This window comes from Erythrolamprus reginae, chromosome 3 (genome assembly GCF_031021105.1).
Source record: "Erythrolamprus reginae isolate rEryReg1 chromosome 3, rEryReg1.hap1, whole genome shotgun sequence".
Taxonomy (NCBI): Eukaryota; Metazoa; Chordata; class Lepidosauria; order Squamata; family Dipsadidae; genus Erythrolamprus; species Erythrolamprus reginae.
Genome location: NC_091952.1, coordinates 7,007,661 through 7,024,627, shown reverse-complemented (window position 1 = coordinate 7,024,627; position 16,967 = coordinate 7,007,661). Strand labels below are relative to the sequence as shown.

General features: G+C 41.8%; 1 protein-coding gene across 1 annotated transcript in view; it reads left to right on the top strand.

The window, feature by feature from the left end:
- Positions 1-16,967, top strand: part of SAMD10 (sterile alpha motif domain containing 10) — a 48,881-nt gene that overhangs the window by 29,084 nt on the left and 2,830 nt on the right. Inside the window, exons 2-4 of the mRNA XM_070748769.1 lie at positions 4,341-4,525; positions 7,479-7,647; positions 12,484-12,624. Of these exons, the coding sequence (XP_070604870.1) occupies positions 4,341-4,525; positions 7,479-7,647; positions 12,484-12,624 (495 nt within the window). The remainder of the gene's footprint in view (positions 1-4,340; positions 4,526-7,478; positions 7,648-12,483; positions 12,625-16,967) is intronic.

Here is a 16,967-nt window from a genome sequence, read left to right as displayed (position 1 = left end):
CTGCGATCTCAAGATGGATAGGCTTTATTACAGCGAACACAGAGATAAAAATGTATTTTTCATTGGGCTTTGTTAATCCAGACAGGTCATATCTAGCCATCTATTTATATATTATTTTTCTTTCCCACTTTAATAAGGGCTGCCTTCGCCCAATAGATTCCACCATGGCTCCTGCAAAAGGGATTTTTATGGCCTGTGAAGCTCACAAAAAAATGAATTTGTCTTTCCGAATGCATTTATTCCAGAGCGCGGGAAACAAATTTAAGTCAAAGCCCTGCTCTGCCCTATTCATTGCAATGACTCATCTTCGTTTGTCAGGATCAATGACTAGATATACAGTACTTTTCCTTCAAGGAAGTAAACAATAGAAGCTCTTGTGAAGAAGACGTTTCATTTTTTGACCTGTATTACAAACGTCCTCCATGTGAATCTTGACATTCTAAAAGTCATATTGGTGTCAGGCCGATGTCATTTTACTTTAAAAGCAAGAATGCTTTTAAAAACAAACAAACTGGTACTTTTCTGATAAGAGCTTTGAAGAGCTACATGATGTTGAATTCTGCCCCTCAAAATATGATTATTATTTTATTATTATTATTATTATTATTATTATTATTATTATTATTATTATTACACTCCGCAGTCTGCATTGGTTGCCGATCAGTTTCTGGTCAAAATTCAAAGTGTTGGTCTTCGGAGAGGGGTGGCATACAAATCTAATAAATTATTATAAATTATTATTATTATGACCTATAAAGCCCTTCATGGCATCAGGCCAGAATATCTCCGGGACCGCCTTCTGCCGCATGAATCCCAGCGACCGGTTAGGTCACACAGAGTTGGCCTTCTCCAGGTCCCATCAACTAAACAATGTCGTTTGGCGGGCCCCAGGGGAAGAGCCTTCTCTGTGGCGGCCCCGACCCTCTGGAACCAGCTCCCCCCGGAGATTAGAATTGCCCCCACCTTCCTTGTCTTTCGTAAACTTCTTAAAACTCACCTCTGCCGCCAGGCATGGGGGAACTGAGACATTTCCCCTGGGCCTATACAGTTTATGCATGGTATGTTTGTGTGTATGTTTCTTTTTAAATAAGGGGTTTTTAGTGACTTTTAATTAGTAGATTTGTTATATATTGTGCTATTACTGTTGTGAGCCGCCCTGAGTCTACGGAGAGGGGCGGCATACAAATATTATTATTATTATTATTATTATTATTATTATTAGTATTAGTATTAGTATTAGTATTATTAGTATTAGTATTATTTTCACAAAAAGCAATAATACACAGCAAACGAGATTGATATCCTGGATTTTGTATCACAATATAACAAGTTGAACACTTCCCAAGCGCCTAGGGCTGTGTGATGTATTTTCATAGGATGCGCGCATATCCAAGTTCGGTGGCCTTTTGCAACTGACAGATCATGATTTTATTGATGTTTATTGTTTTCAAATGCCGGCTGAGGTCTTTTGGCACAGCACCCAGGGTGCCGATTCCCACTGGGACCACCTGTACTGGTTTATGCCAGTCGCTGTAGTTCGATTTTCATTTTTCTTGTTGTTTTTCATCAATTCGACTGTCACCTGGTATGGTGACATCAATGATCCACTTTTTTTTCTTTTCTTCAATCGTGAGATCGGGTGTATTGTGTTTCAAAACCTTGTCAGTTTGAATTCGAAAGTCCCAAAGTATTTTAGCATGTTTGTTTTCAACTACTTTCTCAGGTTTATGATCCCACCAGTTCTTTACCACTGGTAGGTTGTAGTTGTGGCCCATGTTCCAATGGGGCATCTGGACCACGTAGTTGTGCCTCTGTAGTCCGTCTGTGCAATTTTCTGGGGGATACGATCAATTGTTTCATCAGCTTCCATGCAAAGTCTGCATTTTATTATAGAAACATAGAAGATTAATGGCAGAAAAAGACCTCCTGGTCCATCTAGTCTGCCCTTATACTATTTCCTGTATTTTATCTTAGGATGGGTCTGTGTTTATCCCAGGCATGTTTAAATTCAGCTACTGTGGATTTACCAGCCACGTTCTTTGGTAGAGGTACCACTGTACTTGATTGACAATAATAAAATAAAATAATAAAATAAAATAAAATAAAATAAAATAAAATAAAATAATAAAATAAAATAAAATAAAATAAAATAAAATAAATAAAATAAAATAAAATAAAATAAAATAAAATAAAATAAAACAAAATAACATAAAACCTTGTTTATTTCTATAAGGTGGGTACTGATAGGAGGGAACATTAGGAAAGAGACGGTAGGCAGGCTGGTACACTTATTCACACCCCATCATTCAAGCCCATGGACAGCGATGCAGATTTATTTGAACGGAGAGGCCCAGCACCAGGCCAAAATATGGCATAAATCTCACACATCAGGGTGAATAATTTGTCAGCATCTGGCCCAGACGGCCGGCTCTTCAGCCTATCTCAAAATTGCCAGAAGGCTGTGTGAGCCTTGGCTATCTCCAGTCCTTGGATTTAATTGCTCTGAAGTGAGTAAATCTTCTCCACGACATTGGCCTGCTTTGTTTGCGTTCTCTGCCGAAACAAAAGGGTGTATGTGTTTGTGTGTGTGTGTGTATTTCTGGGTCCTTGAAAAAGAAGAGTACACTGAAACCTGACATCTATTTATTTTATTTATTTATTTATTTATTTTGTCAAAGAATTATAGGGTGGTAATTTGTACAAATAAAACATTAGATAAGTAATAGGGCAGTAGGAAAAGCAAGTAGGATGCTTGGCTGCATAGCTAGAGGTATAACAAGCAGGAAGAGGGAGATTGTGATCCCCCTCTTCCTGTGGTGAGACCACATTTGGAATACTGTGTTCAGTTCTGGAGACCTCACCTAAAAAAAGAGATTGACAGAATTGAACGGGTCCAAAGACGAGCTACAAGAATGGTGGAAGGTCTTAAGCATAAAACGTATCAGGAAAGACTTAATGAACTCAATCTGTATAGTCTGGAGGACAGAAGGGAAAGGGGGGGACATGATCGAAACATTTAAATATGTTAAAGGGTTAAATAAGGTTCTGGAGGGAAGTGTTTTTAATAGGAAAAGGAACACAAGAACAAGGGGACACAATCTGAAGTTAGTTGGGGGAAAGATCAAAAGCAACGTGAGAAAATATTATTTTACTGAAAGAGTTGTAGATCCTTGGAACAAACTTCCAGCAGACGTGGTTGGTAAATCCACAGTAACTGAATTTAAACATGCCTGGGATAAACATATATCCATTGTAAGATAAAATACAGGAAATAGTATAAGGGCAGACTAGATGGACCATGAGGTCTTTTTCTGCCGTCAATCTTCTATATTTCTATGTCCATGTTTAATGATAAAAAGTAACAAAAGAAGACAATAGGATAGGGACAGTAGGCACAATGGTGCGCTTATGCACGCCCCTTACAGACCTCTTAGAAAGGAGGAGAGACCAATTGTAGATAGTCTAAGGTTAAAGGTTTTGGGGTTAGGAGTAGAAACCACAGAATCCGGTAGTGCATTCCAGGCGTTGATTACTCTGTTGCTGAAGTCGTATTTTTTGCAGTCAAGTTTGGAGCGGTTGACATTTAGTTTAAATCGATTTCGTGCTCATGTTTTGTTGCGGTTGAAGGTGAAGTAGTCGTTAACAGGTAGGACATTTTGGTATATGATTTTATGAGCTATAATTAAGTCGGAACGGAGACGACGGAGTTGTAAGTTGTCTAAACCAAGAATTTCAAGTCTGGCGGAGTAAGGTATTTTGTGGTGAGAAGAGTGGGTTTAAGTCTGCACTGAAAAAGAGGGGGGAGAATTGCCTGTGATGTGTTATTGATTGCCACCACGGGAGGCATGGCGAAACTGATTCCCCGGGGCCGTCCCATTTTATGTATGGTTTGTTGGGTTGTATACAGAGCCAGGGTGGCGCAGCAGGTAGAGTGCTGTACTGCAGGCCACTGAAGCTGACTGTGGATCTGAAGGTCAGCGGTTCAAATCTCATCACCGGCTCAAGGTTGACTTAGCCTTCCATCCTTCCGAGGTGGGTAGAATGAGGACCCGGGGAACAGGCTGAATGAATGAATGAATGAATGAATGAATGAGTGTTTTTAATCAAGGGTTTTTAACTGTTTTTGCTTTTTTAATCACTAGATTTGTATTTTGTATTCCTGTTGTGAGCCGGCGGCATACAAATCTAATAAATAAATAAATCTCACTATCTCCCAGGTTCTGCACCAGCACCTTAAACTCAACATCAAACTGAGTCTTTGGGGCTTTTTCCTGCACAAATAGGGAGCAAATAGTATCTAGAACCCGAGCCTTTAAATTTGCACTTTCTCTACTCCACAGTGGCTGCGACTCACTTTGGCTTCTGCCCGAACCTTTTGGAGCACACCGTATCGGCCGAGAATCTCAGTTACCGCCTGCAGAGGAATTCCGGTGGCAATCTCACCTGGCACGACGGGCGAAGCCAGAGGACAGCCGGAGGGAGACCTGTCAAGCTCCTTCAGCAGCCGGGGACTGAGAACGCCCAGGTAGGAGGGCGCTGGGCACCTCCCGAAAAATAAACAGAATAAATAGGGCAGCAATGGCAGCCTGGAAGTATCAGATGTATGTGGCAGTGTGTTAAAGAGTGTGCGCAGAGTGATCCCTGAGTGGTCAAAGAGGACACATGGAGGTCTTGCAAGTGTCCAGCTGATAGACCAGAGATACGAGTAATAAGCCGCTCAGAGTCCATTTGAAATGAGCGGCAAATATGTAAATAAGTAAGTAAGTGAGTGAGTGAGTGAGTGAGTGAGTGAGTGAATGAATGAATGAATGAATGAATGAATAAATAAATAAATAAGTAAATAAGTAAGTAAGTAAATAAGTGAGTGAATGAATGAATGAATAAATAAGTAAATAAGTAAGTAAGTGAGTGAATGAATGAATGAATCAATCAATAAATAAATAAATAAGTGAGTGAGTGAGTGAGTGAATGAATGAATGAGTAAGTAAGTAAGTAAGTAAGTAAGTAAAACAATCCAGGCAGGGAAGGGCTGTAAAAACTTTGATCACCACACTGTGGGCGTGGCTTATTTTGTAGGTGTGGCCTGACCAGGTGGGAGTGGCTTGATGATCATGTGACCAGGAGTGGCAACTTAAAGGTCATGTGACTGACTTAAAGGTGGCCAACTTGAGGTCACTCACATCAAGGGTTTGGGTTAGGGTGCCTGGCCTTTTCTCGCTTCAAAAATATACAATTTCCCTCTCTATTTACCATGACTGAACATCCCAAATATATTCTTTCATTCTATGTATATATGCCATGTGTGTATATACATATTATTTATTTGTTTGTTTGTTTATATATTATATTATATTTATTAGATTTGTATGCCGCCCCTCTCCAAAGTTTGGAGAGTCCTGTCTTAAACGGACCAAGGTTGAGATCATCCAAGGGCATGGGGTGAGGTATCATCAATATGCAGATGATACCCAGCTTTACATCTCCACCCCTTGTCCAGTCAGCGAAGCAGTGGAAGTGTTGTGCCGGTGCCTGGAGGCTGTTGGGGTCTGGATGGGTGTCAACAGACTCAAACTCAACCCGGATAAGACGGAGAGGCTGTGGGTTTTGCCTCCCAAGGACAATTCCATCTGTCTGTCCATTACCCTGGGGGGGCAATCACTAACCCCCTCAGAGAGGGTCCACAACTTGGGCGTCCTCCTCGATCCACAGCTCACATTAGAGAACCATCTTTCAGCTGTGGCGAGGGGGGCGTTTGCCCAGGTTCGTCTGGTGCACCAGTTGCGGCCCTATCTGGACCGGGAGTCACTGCTCACAGTCACTCATGCCCTCATCACCTCGAGGCTCGACCACTGTAATGCTCTCTACATGGGGCTACCTTTGAAAAGTGTTCAGAAACTTCAGATCGTGCAGAATGCAGCTGCGAGAGCTATAAATAAATAAATGAATGAATGAATGAATGAATGAATGAATGAATGAAAAAATAAAATAAAATAAAATAAAATAAAATAAATTTTAATTAAATAAACAAACAAACAAACAAACAAACAAAAACATTGACTTTGAAAATTGTGTCCAAGCGCCAGAATACATCTCCATTCATAGGTTCATATTTAAGCCAACATAGGCTGGTTTGGAATAAATAGGGAGAGCAAGAAAAACGAATTCAGACAATTTCTCTAGGAAATTGCTAGTGATGCTTGGCTACTTATAAACTTGGTGACAAAGGAATTCTGGATAATGCCAAGAGCGGGCTCAGCATTTTTCAGGAAAAGATGCTGTCACTCTTGGGCCCAGATTGTTTAGATCAGTTTCCAATTTGCCTTTGGAAATAAGTCATGAACGCCGTCAGCACAAGCTTCGTTTTTCTCCAGTTTTACTTATCAGGATTAGTTAGATCCAGCCTGCTGCGAACGTCCAAGATTTAAATGGAAAAGTTATCAACAGACAAAGGAGTAAAAAAACAAAGAAAGAATGATTTTTCCGAGTCTCCGGAGAGGGGCGGCATACAAACCTAATTTATTATTATTATTATTATTATTATTATTATTGTTGTTGTTGTTGTTGTTGTTGTTGTTGTTGTTGTTATATTATTATATTATTATATTATTATTATGGAGACTTCTATTCTGAGTGGAGCGATTGTAGCTCCTTTTTGTGTTAGGTGTTTTGTTTTGTATTTTTATGTATTTGTGTTGTGTTTTGTTTTTGAAAACAATAATTTTTTTAAAAATAATAATAATAAAAAAGAATGATTTAATAGTATAGGATGGGGAATAACGGAGTTCAATTAGCCCTTTTTTAGCCACCATAGTCGTGACTAGCCACTCAGTCGTTAAGTGAAGCAGTCACTAAGTGAGACTGCATCCATGCTTGTGATCTTCCTTCAGCTTTCCTTTGCTTTACACACCTGCAAAAATCATAAATGTAAGGGTGGGTCATAAAATTATATTTTTCAGCACCATCACACCTGAACAGCTGCTGAATAAGGCAGTCACTAAATGAGGACTACCGCCCCAAATCTACGGAGAGGGGCGGCATACAAATCCAATAAATAAAAATAAATAAATAAAGTTAGCAAAAAAAAATCAGATTCCAATTAATAGATAAGAATAAATGTCCTAAACTCTCTTAACCACCTCAAAGTGAGGCAAACAGCAACTGTAACAACCCGTGCACACTCGCTCATAAAAATGTTGAATTAGTTAAAATTGTCTTTCTTTTAAGAAATGCTGTTCTGGAGTCAGAGAAACATAGAAACCTAGAAGATTGACGGTAGAAAAAGATCTCATGATCCAGCTAGTCTGCCCTTATACTATTTCCTGGATTTTATTTTAGGATGGATATATGTTTATCCCAGGCATATTTAAATTCAGTTACTGTGGATCTGCCAACCGCAGATAATAATAATAATTATTATTAAATGCTAATGCTATTGCTTCTGGTTTTTTTCTCTTTCCTTCCTTCCTTGATCAATTTAGAACCGGACTTATGAGCACTATGGAATCTACCACACCAGTCCAACCTTAGGGAGCCTTACCAAGCCGGTGGTGCTATGGACCCAGCAGGACGTGTGTAAATGGCTGAAGAAGCATTGCCCGCACAATTATCTCATCTACGTGGAGGCCTTCTCACACCATGCCATCACAGGTAGACATCGCAGTCAGACCACACCTAGAGTACTGCATTCAATTTTGGTCACCCCACTACCCGTGCCATCACTGCCCTACACCATTTCTGACCGATGGCAGCCCAAACGAAGGCAGCTTCTCTTCCATTGGTTGATTGCTCTCACCACCAGAAAATTCCTCCTTATTTCCAGGATGAATCTCTCCTTGGTCAGCTTCCATCCGTTATCACTTGTCTGGCCCTCTGGTGCTTTGGAAAACAGCCTGACTAGGGTTAGACAAGATCATCCAAGGTTGGACTAGATGATCTCCCGGATCCAAATTCCCTTTCACTGAGAACAATTAACCAGTGGAACATCTTGTCTTCTGAAATTGTCCATCACCGGAGATTATTTCTACAAGAGATTGTGCGGCCAGGTTTCTCCAGAATGGTACAGATCTCCTGTTCAAGCAGGGGGTTGGACTACACCATTTGAGCCAGATGGCAGTCCCATCTCCCTTTGAAAGTCTCAAGTGGCAAGCTGTTCCACTGGTGGATCGCTCTCACCACCAGAAAGTTCCTCCTTATTTCCAGGTTGAATCTCTCCTTAGTCAGCTTCCATCCGTTATCCCTTGTCTGGCCTTCAAGATGACTCTTACTGTATCCAGCTTGTTTTGTTTTTATTTATTTATTTATTTATTTTATTTATTTATTTTGTCCAATACACAATGAGGGTTTTAGTGGGTATATATCTATATACACGTAGTAAAATACATGATGAAGGTTATAGAGGAGATACTCATAGTAAAATATATCTAAGAAATAATAGAAAAGAAGATAAAGTAATAGAACATATCAATGAAAGAAGATAAGAAGAGATATAGGAATAGAAGAAAGGTATAGGAGATGTAGGAGAGCAATAGGACAGGGGACAGAAGGCACTCTAGTGCACTTGTACTCGCCCCTTACTGACCTCTTAGGAATCTGGATAGGTCAACCGTCCGTAGATAATCTAAGGGTAAAGTGTTGGGGGTTTGGGGATGACACTATGGAGTCCGGTAATGAGTTCCACGCTTCGACAACTCGGTTACTGAAGTCTTATTTTTTACAGTCAAGTTTGGAGCGGTTAATATTAAGTTTAAATCTGTTGTGTGCTCTTGTGTTGTTGTGGTTGAAGCTGAAGTCGTCGCCGACAGGCAGGACATTGCAGCATATGATCTTGTGGGCAATACTTAGATCTTGTTTAAGGCGTCTTAGTTCTAAACTTTCTAGGCCCAGGATTGAAAGTCTAGTCTCGTAGGGTATTCTGTTTCGAGTGGAGGAGTGAAGGGCTCTTCTGGTGAAGTATCTTTGGACATTTTATTTTATTATTTTATTTTATTTTATTTTATTTTTATTTTTATTTTATTTTATTTTATTTTATTTAGTTAGTTAGTTAGTTAGTTAGTTAGTTAGTTAGTTAGTTAGTTAGTTAGTTAGTTACGGTAGTTATTTAGTCCAATACACAATGAGGGTTTTAGTGGGTATATATCTATATACACATAGTAAAATACATGATGAAGGTTATAGAGGAGATACTCATAGTAAAATATATCTATGAAAGAATAGAAAAGAAGGTATAGTAATAGAACATATCAATGAAAGAATAGAGGAGGAGATATAGGAATAGAAGAAAGGTATAGGAGATATAGGAGAGCAATAGGACAGGGGTGGAAGGCACTTTAGTGCACTTTTCAAGGGTGTTAATGTCCCCTGCATTCACGAAGAACGAGAGCTCCATTGCTCCAGGGGACACAATAATAAAACACTAATGGAACCACTCACTCAGCCCTTTCTGCTGCAAATAAAGAAAGCTTCTTGAATTGCACACGGTGGAAGTGGAAACGGGAGATGTTGTAAGGCTGCCCAGCCAACAGCCTCTAGCTACGAGGAGCAAGGCATGATGGGAAACTCCAATCGCCTTCCTTGGGGGGAGATGAGACATATTGCCTCCATCTGCCAAGGCGGTCCCCATGAGATGGCTTTGGATGGAAGATAAAAGCTGGGGCATCTGGCCTTAGGAAATGAATTCCTTCAGAGGTCATCCATCCGGATAGAGCTGCATTATTAAGAGCCTAAGAAGAGCCCTGCTGAATCAGGCCAAAGCCCATCGAGTCCAGCATACTGTGTCACACAGTGACCCCCCAATTGTCCATGGGGATCTTGAGCAGAAAGAGCAGGCAAAACCCACACTACAGATTCAAACTTAATATTAACCGCTCCAAACCTGACTGTAAAAAATATGACTTTAGTAATCGGGTTGTCGAAGCATGGAAGTCGTTACTGGACTCTGTAGTATCATCCCCTAACCCCCAACATTTTACCCTTAGACTAGCCACAGCTGACATCTCCAAATTCCTAAGAGGTCAGTAAGGGGCGTGCATAAGCGCACTAGAGTGCCTTCCGGCCCCTGTTTAATTGTCTCTCCTATATCTCGTATTTCTTCTCTACCATATCCTCTATAACCTTCATTGTGTATTATTGTGTATTGGACAAAATAAATAAATAAAATAAATAAATAAAAATAAAATAATAAATGGCACTCAAGGGACTTCTGCCTGCCTCAACCAACATAAAGGCGGCATCTGGACATCTGTTTCAATAACCACCATGGATACACTTTTATTTATTTATTTTATTTATTTATTCATTTGTCCAATACACAAATACATAGGAAGAAAAATAGACATGTAGTAATATATATAAGGGTAAAGTGAACTTAGAGGAGAGGATATATGAAAGAAAGAAAATATATATGATAAGTGAGAGGAAGGAAAGACAATTGGACAGGGGACAAAAGGCACACCAGTGCACTTATGTACGCCCCTTACTGGCCTCTTAGGAACCTGGAGAGGTCAATCGTGGAGAGTCTAAGGGAGAAGTGTTGGGTGTTTGGGGTTGACACAATTGAGTCCGGTAATGAGTTCCACGCTGCGATAACTCGATTGTTGAAATCATATTTTTTACAGTCAAGTTTGGAGCGGTTCGTATTAAGTTTGAATCTGTTGTGTGGTCTTGTGTTGTTGCGGTTGAAGCTGAAGTAGTCATTGACCAGTAGGACGTTGCAGCATATGATCTTGTGGGCAATACTCAAATCGTGTTTTAGGCGCTTGGCATCCATGAATCTGTCCAATCCTGCCTTGAAGCTATCCAGGCTGACAGCTGTCACGACCTCTTCTGGAAGGGAATTCCATCAACCACGGACCTTCTGGGTGAAGAAATATTTCCCTTTATTTGTCCTCAGTTTCTTACCTATGAGCTTTAGGGAGTGCCCCCTCGTCCTTGTATTGTGTGATAGAGAAAAAACATTTTCTCCATCCACCTTTTCTGTCCCATGCATGATTTTATAGACTTCGATCAAGTCCCCCCTTAAACGCCGTCTTTCAAGGCTGAAGAGACCAAGGGGTTGCAACCTGCTTTCATAAGGGAGGGGCTCCATTTCCTTGATCATTCTTGTTGCCCTTTTTTGCACCTTTCTCAGTTCCATTATATCCCTCTTGACGTGAGGTGACCAGAACTGTACACAGTACTCCAAGTGTGGTCTCACCATCGATTGGTACAGAGGCAATACAACACTTGCCGACCTATTTTCGATTCCCTTCCTAATCATGCCAAGCATGGAATTCGTTTTTTTTTTTTACTGCTGCTGCACACTGGGTTGACATCTCTTTCATGGCTAAGGCAGGACTAGAACTCACCATCTCCTAGTGATTGGCCCAAAGTCACCGAGTCAGCTTTCTTGCCTGTGGTGGGACTTGAACTCCCAGCCTGATCCACTACTACACCAAGCAACAAGAGCGTTGTCTGAGCGGGGTGGAAGAGTTGTTTAAAACAGTGTTTCCCAACCTTTTTTTGAACATTGAGCGCGGGGGGGGGGGGCTAAAAAAAGGTTTGGACAAAAGAAATCTCTCTCTTCCTCCCTTTCGCTCTATTTCTCTCTCCCTCCCTCTTTCTCTCTCTTCCTTCCCTTCTTTCTCTCTCTCCATCCCTTTCTTTCTCTCTTCCTTCCTCTCTTTTTTGCTCTCTTTCTCCCTCCTTCCCTCCCTCCCTCTATGTCTTTCTCTCCCTCCTTCCCCCCTCTCTTTCTCTCTCTCTCTTGTTTTCTTTCTCTCTCTCTCTTTCTCTCTCTTTCTCTGTCTCTCTTGCTATCTCCCTCTTTCTCTCTCGCTCTCTTTCTCTCTTTCTCTGTCTCTCTTGCTATCTCTTTCTCTCTCTTGCTATCTCTCTTTCTTTCTCTCTCTCTCTCTTTCTCTCTCTCTCTATTTCTCTGTCTCTCGCTATCTCTTTCTCTCTCTTTCTCTGTCTCTCTCTCTGCCTCTCTTGCTATCTCTTTCTTTCTCTCTCTCTCTCTCTCTTTCTCTCTCTCTCTTGCTATCTTTCTCTCTCTCTCTCTCTCTTTCTCTCTCTCTCTCTTTCTCTGTTTCTCTCTCTCTTTCTCTCTTTGTCTCTCTTACTATCTCTCTCTTTCTCTCTCTCTGCCTCTCTTGCTATCTCTCTCTTTCTTTCTTTCTTTCTTTCTTTCTTTCTTTCTCTCTTTCTCTCTCTTTCTCTCTTTCTTTCTTTCTCTCTCTCTCTTTCTCTTTCTCTGTCTCTCTTTCTCTCTCTCTCTTGCTATCTCTCTTTTTCTCTCTCTCTTGCTATCTTTCTTTCTTTCTTTCTTTCTCTCTCTCTCTCTCTCTCTCTCTGTTTCACAACTTTTTGCTCTTTGCACTCTCAGCAAAAAGTTGCGAGACCAGAAGCTGAGCTTCCTTCTTCGTGGCATACCTGACCATGTCTCACAGCACACTGGTTGGGAAACACTGGTTTAAAGAGTCCTCTTTTTGCTTCCTTTTTCGGCAGGTCGGGCCCTCTTGCGGCTGAACGGGGAGAAACTGCAGCGCATGGGTATCATCCAGGAGTCTCAGCGACAGGAAGTCCTCCAACAGGTGCTGCAGCTTCAGGTGCGGGAAGAAGTCCGCAACTTACAGCTTCTCAGCCAAGGTAGGACAGCCGGAAATAGAGGTCTGTCTACCAGCCCATCTTTAAAATCAACAGGGCTAATAGCAACGGACAGCATAACTGAAGTGCGTCGGGCAGAAATTCAACAGATGGAGCTAATCATCCTGCTGTTCCCTGCCCCGATTAGTTGCAAACGTGGCTTCTCATTTCCCCCCCAAATGTTGCAAGCCACCTTCTTTTCTCTCCCCCTTTTATTAAAGTTTGTTGAAAAAATCAAGACCAGAAGCACACACAGACGACTGATTCAGCTGGATTCATAGACCTCTTTATAAACGTAGTAACAGATGAATTTACAATACCCTGAGCAGAGTTACAGAGTTACAGACAGCAGACAAGAGTTAGTTTCATTTCAGCAGAGTCCAGAGTGGAAGAGCGGAGAGTGAGTCACGCCCAGCCTTCCTTAAGTTTCCCAGTTTCAATTCTCTGCACAGACTCAGAAGTGGTTAGCTCTCATTGGCTGACTCAGCTGCTATGCCCATTCGTTGGCTGACCTTGTTTCCACTGCCTCTCCCAGTCATGAATATTCTAAAAGTTTTACCTCCCTGGTTTATTTTAGAGTTGCCGTATTTTTCGGACCGTAAGACGCACCTTTTTCCTTCCTAAAAGAGGCTGATAATTTGGGTGTATCTTTGAATGTAGCTTTTTTTCCCCAACCCTAACTAGTTGCTAATGATTTTAACTGTTTTTTAATATTAGATTTGTTTCCATTGTAACATTGTTTTATTTTTGTTGTGAGCCGCCCCAAGTCTTCGGAGAGGGGCGGCATACAAATCTATTAAATAATAATAATAATAATAATAATTATTATTATTATTATTATTATTATTATTATTATTATTATTATTATTATATTCCCAGCTCTTACCTTGCAGAGTCTTTCATTGTTTCTCTCCGCAAAGAATGTTTTCCAAGCCCTAAGTCTTTGCAGGGTTTTTTCATTGCTCTAACTTGCTCCGAATAAGTTTCTTTCCAGCCCTAACCAGGTGCTAACAATGTTCCCAGCTCTTACCCACTTGCAAGCTTTTTCATTGTTACTCTCTGGGGTGAATGTTTTCCGAACCCTGTCTTTTTAGGATTTTTTTTCTCATTGCTTTACTTGCTCCAAATGATTCTTTCCAGCCCTAACCAGGTGCTAACAATGTTCCCAGATCTTACCAGCTTGCAAGTTCTTTCATTGTTACTCTCTCCAAATACAGTAGTACCTCTAGATACGAGCTGCTCCACATGCGAGTATTCCAAGTTACGAGCCACGACGGGAGCGAAATTTCTGTTCGACACCCAAGCTCAAATTCGGGATACGAGCCGAGCTTCCACTAGGTGGCGCAAGAATCCTTGCTTCTGGTTATCTCAGCGGGGAAAAACAAAGTCTAAAGCCATTTGTTCCAGATACGAGTTGATCGACCTACGAGCTCCGTTCTGGAACGAATTAAACTCGTATCTAGAGGTACTACTGTAAAGTTTTTTTTAAAGCCCTAACCAGGGGATAAAATAATGTGCTGGCTAAGGACGCTAGCCAGATGAATACCTGGTAAACAGATTCTTTTCCCTATTTTCCTCCCAAAAAACTAAGGTGCGTCTTATACTCTGAAAAATATGGTATATTTTTGTAAATGTTCCGCGGCACGAATAAAATCCACTCCCATAAACTTAGGTAAAGTCCTGGGAGTCCACATATCTTCAATTTTCCAAGGCTGAAAAACATTGACTTAGAACCAGGTACCCAATCCAGCTGATCATATCTTATCTATCTTCTGAATTTGTGGGACGTTTGGGGTGGAAATTGTATAATGCGTAACAACCAGAGGTTGCTACACCCACCTGCCTCGGCACCATGCCATCCTATTTAGCTACACACATGAGCAAAACGCATGCATAGAAGGCGTGCGTGCGAGTAAAGTGAGAGTGTGCACATACACGCTCATATTTTCGATGCTGGGCAAACCAGGAGGTAAATTATGTGAAGGCCACCTCTAGTAGCAACTCGCTAAGGGTCCCTAAAGACAGCACGAGAGAAGAAAGAATATTTTCCTAAGCAGATGTGTTGGATTGAATAAAGTATTTGAGTTGAGCTAGACTTGAGTTTATAGAATTTTCTTAATGGCCCCTCAGAAATTATTATTATTATTATTATTTATTGGATTTTTATTATTTAATGGATTTGTATGCTGCCCCTTTCCCCTGGGCCCCGCCAAGCGACATTGTTTTGTTGACGGGACCTGGAGAAGGCCAACTCTGTGGGACCTAACCGGTCGCTGGGATTCGTGCGGCAGAAGGCGATCTCGTAGATACCCTGGTCCAGTGCCATGAAGGGCTTTATAGGTAATGACCAACACTTTGAATTGTGACCGGAAACTGATCGGCAACCAATGCAGACTGCGGAGTGTTGGTGTTACATGGGCATTTTTGGGAAAGCTCATGATTGCTCTCGCAGCTGCATTCTGCACGATCTGAAGTTTACGAACACTTTTCAAAGGTAGCCCCATGTAGGGAGCGTTACAGTAGTCGAGCCTCGAGAAATGGTTGGCCACGCCCTTGCCTGCTTCCTCGATGGGTCTTTTTGACTTCCCAATCTAAACCGGGAAATTTCCTCGGGGTCTCCCATCCAAGCTGATTGGGATTTCCTTGTGGTCTCCTGTTCCAAAGGCAAACCAAGTATCATTTGAAAAGCAGGCAATCCCTTCACCCTTCATGAAATGTAACTTTATGGAAAAACCAACCCCGTTGAAAGATTAGGGGCAGCTGCCCTACGCTTTTCTCTCTTTAACTCTTCTGCCTTCTCTATTTCTCTGCTCCATCTCCGTCTCTCCCTCCTTTCGCTCCCCATCCTCCCCTTCCCCGTTTTTCCTTCCCGTCCCCCCCACCTCTCGGCGTCTGCTCACCACCTTTCTTGTTTCCGTTTGGCTGGTCGTCGTCTCCCCCTTCAGCATCGATCTCGCTCTTCAAAGTCCTTTGGCCCCCCAGCTCGGAAAGCTCGCCGGATGGAGCCGTACGTCACCAGGGGGAGAAGTACGATAGCGGACTTCGTTTCCCGGAATTCCTCAGGCCGCACACCCTCGCAGGGAACCCTGCTGGGAGTTGAAACCAATACTCGTCGGGCCAGTCCTTCAGGTTGGCAAGGCTGGTCCAGGACCTCGGAGAGCTCCCGTTGACTCCCTTGGCTGCGTACAGTTAGTCCTCGACTTACAACAGTTTCATTTAGTGACCGTTCGAAGTTGCAACGGCCCAAAATAAACAGGGACCGATGACCATCATTCACACTTAGTGACCATTGCAGCATCCCCCTGGCAACATAATTGACATTCAGATGCTTGGCAAATGAGTTGTATTTTGATGGTTACGACCTTTGGACAAGCAAAGTCAACAGAGAAGAGCAGATCCATTTAAAAACTAATATTTATTTATTTATTTATTTATTTACTTACTTACTTACTTACTTACTTACTTACTTACTTACTTACTTATTGGATTTGTGTGCCGCCCCTCTCCAGAGACTCGGGGCGGCTAACAGCAATAATAAAACAGTATTTAACAATAATCCAATACTAAAAACAGTTTAAAACCCATTATTATAAAAACCAAACATACATACAGACATACCATGCATAAAATTGTAAATGCCTAGGGGGAAAGAGTATCTCAGTTCCCCCATGCCTGGTGGCAGAGGTGGGCTTTAAGTAGCTTACGAAAGGCGAGGAGGGTGGGGGCAATTCTAATCTCTGGGGGGAGTTGGTTCCAGAGGGCCGGGGCCACCACAGTGAAGGCTTTTCCCCTGGGTCCCACCAAACGACATTGTTTAGTTGACGGGACCCAGAGAAGGCCAACTCTGTGGGACCTAACTGGTCACTGGGATTCGTGCGGCAGAAGGCGGTCCCTGAGATAATCTGGTCCGGTGCCATTTAGTTATTTAGTTATTTAGTTATTTAGTTATTTAGTTATTTAGTTATTTAGTTATTTCTTTGAATTTTTTTTTCTATGCCGCCCTTCTCCTTAGGCTCACGGTGGCTTACAACATGTTAGCAATAGCCCTTTTTAACAGAGCTAGGCTATTGCCCCCACAATCCGGCTCCTCATTTTACCCACCTCGGAAGGATGGAAGGCTGAGTCAACCTTGAGCCGGTGATGAGATTTGAACCACTGACCTGCAGATCTAGCAGTCATTTAATATGTAGCAATTCCCTTAACGACTGCGGCAGTGATGGGCTGCTCCCCCCACGGTGGGAGGACAGGGGACGCAGTGGGGTAGTAAGTTTATGCACTATTTTATTGAATACTTAATAGTTTTCTTAATTGACTTTCCTTCTCTAGTACCTTAGTATGATCCTTAA